We start from the raw sequence: 7,956 nt of genomic DNA, 5'->3' as shown, positions 1-7,956 counted from the left end.
ACCAATGTGTGTGGAGCTTTGCTATTCCTCTTGCAGCACAGCTGAGGTGGCTGACTGTTGCTGAACTCAGGAGTGTAACAACAGACAAATCATCTGCGCAAGATGTTTAGTTCTTGGACTGCTGGACTTGCCACAGCAGAATGCCAGTGCAGGACTCCTGTGCTTCCTACTGGGTTGGGATTAGCCTCATCCCAAAGGCCTCTCTGAGAGCTAATTGCCAACAGGGAGAAAGCAGCAGCCAAAGCCTTGGCCCTCCCACAGGGCCCAGATCTGACTTCAGATTAGCTTAGGGTCTCAGAAATCCAGAGAGTGAAGCCAAAGTGATCTGGAGAGCCTGGGGCACGTCGGGGTTGGGAGAGGAGGAGGAGGGAGGATGAGCTCTCCAAGGGCCAGGAGCTACGTGCAGCCCTGGCCAGTGACACGAAGGCCAGAGCTGCAGTTTGGCCCCAGTGCCCAGGCTCTTAGCTCGGTGCCTGGTTGCATCAGGCTGTGTGGAGCAAGGGTACCCATCCTGACACCTAATTTTAATAATAGCTTGTAAGTGTCACTGATAATGTCATCTGCTTAACAGTGAGCCTGGAGATCATCCCAAAGAGAGCAGACTGTGCCCTGCTAAAGCAGCTCATCTGCATAAAACTTATGACAAGCCAGACCTTTTCAGTGTTTCACAAACTGGCTGAATATTCATTTTTAAGGCACTGTCCAAATGGGTTTGGTCACAGATGACTATTTAAAGCCCATTGCAAAGCTGACAAACACACCAGGGAAATCACATAAGAATGGGGGGAAAACGCAGCAACAAACCAACCCCTCTAAAAGCAAAGAAAGATTTGCCTCTAGCCAAACTTCATGATTAACATCAGCTACAGCAGTGCCAATTCCAGCAAAGCATGGCATGACATGTATTCAGTACTTACTGGCCACTTTTGTACAGGACTGGCGCAGGGCAGAGCAAAAAATCAGATTCCACCGTTTTGGGCTTCTCATCTGAAAAAAAACAGAGCACATGAGCTCAGTGCACTGTGCTGCTTACGTGAATAGCTGCTGTGTGAACGTGCCCTGAGGTCCCTCCCTTCCCAGGGTCCTTCCTGCTCTGGAGGTGGCAGCAAGGTGTGCCCCAGGTAAGGGACACAGAGCTGGCTTCAAACACCAGGTGAGCCCAGGTAGCAGCACATACTGCACTTGGCTCCAGCCAGGCCCTGCCCCCCCAGGGTGCGTTTCCCAGAATCAGCACCATTTTTGCAGTGAGAACAATGTCAGGAGTTCCCTGGGAGTCGGAAGCTGAAGGTTTGTTTCTAACTGGCTCTGTCCCTGTGCGTTGCATTCCAGGACTGTGTTATTAGTTGTGATTGGAGCATCTGTTCCTCTGGTGCTTCTCTTGCCATTTGCAAACCCCTCTCACCTTTCTGGAGCCGTGTCCAGCAGAGCACTGCTGCTCCACAGGGGCTGGAGGAGAGGAGGGAGCCCTTGTACCCCCTGCCCATGGGGAAAACTCTGCTCTTGTGTGCAGAGCCATCCCGAACCTCCCTGCGGCAGGACTTGCCTCTTTCTGCACAGGGACCATCTCCTGATTGCAGGGTGAGAGCAAGTAAATAGCTGCCAGATCAACTCGGAGATGACTCTGTCCTGCATTTCAGGAACAGGCAGACAGACAAGTGGTTCAGGGGCAGCTGAAGGAGGAGCTGTTGGCAGAAATGAGCTTTTCTTATGTGCTATAATCTGCACTGACTGCTTGGCCTAGATTTGGGGCTAGTTGTGAGGTGGAGAAGAGGGATTAGCACATTGCCATATGTTTTTGTCTTAATGGTATGTTTCATAGATTATTTTTCTATCCCACAGCTACAGTTGGCAGGTTTCCTTTCTAGCATTTGGTAATGGTTCTTTATAAATGCACAAAGAGAAACATGCCAAATGCATCTTTCAGAAGTAGAGGAACTGACACAGAAAGGGTTTGCTCAGAGGCTGGTCCTGAAGGGAGCTCAGGCTCTCGGGGAAGGGAACTCTAACATCACACAAGTAGCCTCTGTTGGCCCTCGGGTGCTGAGGGTTCTGCTGAAGGACTGCCACTCCCCAGTGGAGGAGAATGCAATGAAACAGAGATGACTGTCCTTCTCCTGGGACCATCTCCTTCCTCCCACTACTACTCCCAGTGCCCTGCCTACCTTCCTGGCCATCCTGGCCCCACGGGCCCCTTTTCAGCTTCCTCTGCCAGAAGCACTCGGAGCCCAGCACAGAAACGAGCTCGTGTATGGGGGAAGGAGGACATGAAATTCCCCTGTTCCCTTCCTGTGATTCCCCAAACACTCACTGCTGTCCGTGGCTGAGGATGAGAACCTGGGGGAGTTGTAGCAGGCCCTGGCAAGACCCCACAGAGCAGATTGTGTTTTTATAATCAATAACTCACTGTGCCATCCCCCTCCCCTCGTGTGCTTCAGCACACCCCTTCCTGAAGCCAAGAGAAAACAGGCAGCCCCGAGCTGGAGTCGGCAGTTCTCACATCAGATGCTAGCAAGTGTTTGTGGGCAATAGGAAACAGAGGTGACAATTGTAATGGAAACTGAAGGGAGATTTATACAAGCAGAACTGACTGACACAGGCTGCCTTGATGCAGAACTCGTGGGCTATCCTGTTACTGGGACAAATTATTGTAGGTGCTTAGCAGGCAGGAGGGATTGGATGTCTATTCTGGCACATATGATATCCAGGGTGAGGAAGAACACACACCGGAAACACAGGGTCAGCTGGATAGGAATTTGAGACAGGCTTCTATAAGAATCAGACATTAGGCAGGGCAGAATCAGTTGGACTGTTTTCTAGAGGTCCATCTCTGGTCACTTTCCAGGCTGGCTGGCCTCTGAGGGATGCTGCTTAGAGCTGGGAGTTGGATGTACTTACCCTAGCCATCCACTCGAGTTTCTGGGTATAAAAACCAGACTCAGATAGAGCTACAGGAAAGTGGCTGTACAGTGTGCCACAGTCAGTGCCTGAAGCAGAACTGCCTCCCACAGGTCAGCAGCCTGGAGCCCAGCTCGGGGTGAGTGTGCTGCTGGGACGTGGAGCTGCTGGAGCATGGCAAAATGCAAAACTGCAGCCACTGTCTGACCTGGCCTTGTTCCATGCTGCTGCAGGAGGAGGACTGACTCCCCATCGTGGAGGGGCAGCTGTGCCCCTGAAGCACAGAGCACAGCGCTCCACACCTGGCACAGCAACCAGAACAGGCAGAGACCTTCCAAGACAAGGTAAGTGCCTTTGGCAACCGCAAGGTGTCTCGGCCTGGGTGGTGTGGCAGGAAGGGGCTCTGTCAGTACACTGCAGGTATGGGTTTGTTGGGGCACACATCTGCCTGCCCCAGCATCAGGAGCCAAACGGTGTTCACTGTGCTCACACTCACAGCCAGCTGTGCTGCCAACACCACCCCCAGTTCACAGCTGACAGCAGCAGGTAGCAAAATCCAACCAGTGTGCAAGGTGTGAAACAACTTGCCTCCTCCTACTGATCCTCAGACCTTTCCTGCTTTCCTCCTCTGATATTTTACTCTTTCAATTTTAATCAACTGAGGTGAAGAGAAGCAAACTCCATCACTTAGTGAGGATAAAAAGGCAGATGATTTCAGACATTGACACTTACGGATTGTGGTTCCGTTCACATGATAGGTACAAGTCACACCATCGGTTCTCCCAACAAGGGTTAAGCCACTTCCTCTAAGAACAACTTGAAACTCCTCTGGAGAGAAAAGCAAACACCCAAAATCACAAACTGTAGTGCACTATAGTAAGTTAGACAAGGGCAGTTTTTGGTCTGCAATAGACAAAGCACAACACAGTGACACCTCCAACTTATGCAGCTCTTTCACTAATCCCTCCACTCAATTCTTGTTAGGCCACAATAGGGAAAAAAAAAAAAAAAGACTTGGCCCCAAACCTTTATCCCTGAGGCAGCCATGCGAAACTGGGAGTGGAGTCTGACTATCAGCAGGATCTGGGACTCAGTTGCAGAGTAAGGAACAGTTTTGCAGTGAATGAAAGTGAGAAATGTGGGTCTTGGCACAAGGCATCTCCCCAAACCCGGATCAGGCTCACTTGAAGCACCAGATGAAGAGAACGTTTCTCCTTAGTGCTATTCCTCTGGAAGTTGCCTAAGGGCCACACTGTCTGTGAGCTGTGCAGAGGAGGAGTGAAAACAGTTTACCAGGGCCACCAACTGCACTGAGAAGATCCATGTTTCTACAAAAATATCCAAGTGAGGCTTTGCAACTACCTTGTTTTGATGGGTCTCAAACTACGTGTGGATTGTGAAGCCCAGGAAGGAAACAAGTCCTTAAAATTCTGTGCAACTCTTCTACTTCATCAATGTATTGCTCCTGCTGCCCAGAAATGCAGTCATGTGCTTTACTGCTTACACCCCACAGATTCTGGGGCAAGCGCAGAGCAGGACTCGTGGGAGAAGGGCAGGTAAATGCTCTCCAACGTCCATGTGCATTACCCAAGCTACGGAAGCAGGTCCTGGAAGCTCCTCTGAGGAGAGCAATGAGTCAACAGAGAAGGATCTGATCTTTAACTCCTTGAGGACCTCCTTAGGTTAGGGGTGTTTTATTCTGGAGACATGTGCAGCTTTCCTTGGGGTAGAACAGGGAAACCACAGTCCTGTAATAATTGACTGTTACTTTGAAGTGATGACTTACCTCCCACGCAGACACTGGATGGCTCCAGATACAAGATCTCAGTGCACGACTGCTTCAAAACCTGTGGCAAAAGAGGACACCGGTCACCCATCGGTCTCAGAGTGCTGGTTCAGTGAGCAGTAACACTCAAAGCAAACGCTGGTCCCTGGGAGACACGGGACACAGCGGCAGCTTTGATTCGCTGACTTTGTAGGACTTGCCCTGACCATGTAAAGCTCTGCCTGCCTCACAGTCAGGCCCAAGAGTTCCTAAGGCTTGGATCAGTTTGTTAAACCCGGGACAGTCCTCAGCACACAACGCTGCACCCTGTCCCGCGCTGAGCCCCGGCCGCGGCGCCCGCTCGGCTCTCCCTGCCACAGCTCAGAGATGTCCATGGCTCCACTCGGGCCCCGTGGCCATCGGCACAGTCTAGTCCTCCACCTCCACCTGCCAGAGCTGTGCCCGCTCCTGAGCCGCCCGGGAGCGTCCCTCTGCCTCACCCTGAGCTCCTCCCGCAGGATTTTCTCACCCTGCCTGCAATCCTTGCCAGACATTGCTGCTGCTACACGTCCAGGCCCAGCAGCAGCAGAGCTGCAGTCACAGTTCTGACACAAAGCACGTCCAGCTCCACGGCGAAGAACAGCCTGGCTGAACACTGCCTGTGTCCTCTCTCCTGTGCACAAACCATCTCTGCAGTGCTTGAAACCCATTCCAACCGGGAGCAGCATGGGAGCAGAGAGAGGAGCCCTCCCAGGCACAGCAACGGCCGAGGAAGGAATGCAGCCTGGAGCTCAGTGCAAGCCCAAGCAGTTTGTGCTCGCTGAGGATCTCTCCTCGCTTCCAAAAAAGGCCTACAGCCTTTCGATTCCCACTGCAGTCTGGAGAGAAGCTTCCCATGGTTTGTTTGGGGGCTATTTTGTGTTCTCTGCTTAGCTTAAGCAATCTGCACTGCTCAGAGATCCTCGTCCCCTTTGCAGGAGTGGTGGCCTAGGCCTGCCACTGGCCCCCAAACAGAGTTTACCTCAGTAGGAAAAGCCTGTGAAACTACTGACATTTGGGGTCCTAAGTTTAGTAGGTTCTTTTCCATACTTCAGAAAGCTTCCTGCTAGTCCATGCTCTTCAAACTCAAGGAGGATAATGGTACAGAACTCTGCCTTGTCCCCAAGAGATCCCTCCCTTCAGTCACAACCATCAAGTCACCTCAAAGAGCAGAAATGACAGAAACTCTGCAAAGGAGTGACTGGAATCAGATGGAACCAATCAACAGCACATAGACGGCTCTTGGCCTAACCCTTCAGGTTCCGAGTTCTCAACGCTCCCTCCAAGCTACAGTCCAACACGTCAGGAGTGACTTTCCCCAGTTACATGAGGGTCAGAGCACTCCTGGCAGGGTCACACCAGGAGCTGCACTGAGCACCTGCAGGGTACATGATTTGGCTCTCACAGACTCTGCTGCCACAGTGCAAAACTGCAAATACTTTCCAAGACTCCAATCGCTGCTTCTGCTCTCACGTGTGGAGGGAAAGAACACATTTGCACATCTGAAAAGAATGGAAAGGAATTTGAGGCCTTTCTTTATTCTCCTCACTCTTTTCTATCTGTTTTTATCTTTTTTTTCCCCCTTTCCAAGCAAGCTGTTCCTTCCCAGCCAGCACAGTGCACTCCACCACTGCAATGCAAAGCTCATTTCAGTGAGGAGAACCGATGTGAAGGCATCTTACCTCTGTTCTCCCTAGGATCCATGTGCACTATTTGATATATCTTCATCCCCACATCCTTGAAAATTTAAAACCAACTTTAAACACTCCTGCTGTGGAAACCCAGGCTGTAAAGTCAGCAAGATCAAAATGAAGTCCATTGCAATCTGTGCTGCACTCCCTCTTTCCCAGGTCAGCATAGAAACTTGCTGCCCACAAGAAAAGCTGAAAAATAATCACTATATAAGGCCATCCTTGGGTAGGATAGTTGAACACTCTGCTGACAGCAAATAAATTGAAGTAAGACTATAAATTGCCTTAGTTTAACAGCTTGCAAGGAGAGGCTCAGAGAACTGATGTCATGCACTTCATTTCAGAGCTCCCCACCAAATATAGGCTCTTTGCTCCCAAAGGCCTTTCTCCCAGTCCCCCCTCAGCCTGGCTGGCCCAGGGAGAACCGATTCCCTGCAAACCAAAGTGCAGAAGAAACCTGTCAGCCTTTGTCCTGTTGTCCTGCAGCTTCAGAAACGGAGCACCGTGGAGGGACTGCAGTGAGTTCTGGTCTGGGACTGTGCGAGACCAGTCCAGCTGGAACCAGAGCCTCATCCCAGTGCAGAGACCACTGCTGGGACTCCCTAAGAAGTGTGTGGCTGCTGGCACAAGGGCAGGCACTGGATTCTGCTCTTCAGGGTAGTCAGGCTCTTGGACTTGGAGAAAGCGAGACAAGAAATCCAGGCCTCAAACACTGTCCTGTTCAGCACCACCACAGACTGCAGTGTGCAAAGATGATACTCCAGCAGCTGTGTCCTGCTCAGCCACGGGGCACTGCCCACAGACACAATGACAGCCAATGCCTCCTCCCTGCAGAGTGTGCCCAGCTCAGAGGTGGCAGCGCAGCCCCGAGAGCCCCTCACAGCCAGCTCCGGCAGTGGCTTTTCTGCAGGGACTCCAACCTCCTTTTCTTTCCTCTCTCCCTCCCAAACATGAGGTCTGTCATTCTCCCTAAGGATGCTACAAACAGCAGGTGAGCAGAACTATAACCCCGAGGAAAGCAGAGCCAGGAACTCTGGTGAACTGCAAGCAGAGCAAAGCCTGGAGGAGCTGTGTCCGTGGTGTGACAGGCCACAAGGATGTGCTTCCCTCCAAGCTCCTCTCGGGTGACTGAGACAGCCTCGCCAGGAGCTGCACACACGTCTCAAGGTGTAGTGATAAACGCAGATGCTCAGTGTGATGAATGTACTGCAGCAGGGGCAGGAAGGGAAGGTGCCCCCGCGTGCCCAGGGCGGCAGTGGGGGCAGGCGAGGCCTAGGGCCCCGGTGAGAGCTGCAGGTCTGCAGTGAGCCCTGCTGTGTGAGCTGAAGCCCTGGGAGCCTCGTGCCAGAGGAACAGGCACCGCTGGCCGTGCCCAGCCCGAGCTGCCCAGCCCGCCCCAGCATCTCCCCGCGCTCGGTTCGGCTCCTAGTGCTGTCCTGCTTCGCTCCCTCGGAGCCGCTAAGTCAGGGCTGGGCTTACCCCGTGTTTCCACGGGGGTTTGTTTGTCTCTGAGTCACTCAGAAGCACTACTGGCAGCTTCCTTTCTTTCATTTCCCCTCTGACTTG

At 52.3% G+C, this 7,956-nt stretch overlaps 1 protein-coding gene across 1 annotated transcript in view; it reads right to left on the bottom strand.

Moving 5' to 3' along the window:
• Window positions 1-913: 913 nt before the first annotated feature.
• Window positions 914-7,956, bottom strand: part of LOC103800774 (anthrax toxin receptor 2-like) — a 20,634-nt gene continuing 13,591 nt past the window's right edge. The window contains exons 6-8 of the mRNA XM_009073156.1: window positions 4,682-4,742; window positions 3,628-3,723; window positions 914-987 (exon numbers count right to left, since the gene is read on the bottom strand). Coding sequence (XP_009071404.1) covers window positions 914-987; window positions 3,628-3,723; window positions 4,682-4,742 — 231 coding nt within the window. The remainder of the gene's footprint in view (window positions 988-3,627; window positions 3,724-4,681; window positions 4,743-7,956) is intronic.

The sequence above is a fragment of the Acanthisitta chloris genome, unplaced genomic scaffold (genome assembly GCF_000695815.1).
Source record: "Acanthisitta chloris isolate BGI_N310 unplaced genomic scaffold, ASM69581v1 scaffold19344, whole genome shotgun sequence".
Lineage (NCBI taxonomy): Eukaryota > Metazoa > Chordata > Aves > Passeriformes > Acanthisittidae > Acanthisitta > Acanthisitta chloris.
The sequence above is the reverse complement of the archived record's forward strand: the minus strand, read 5'-3'. Positions and strand labels throughout refer to the sequence as shown.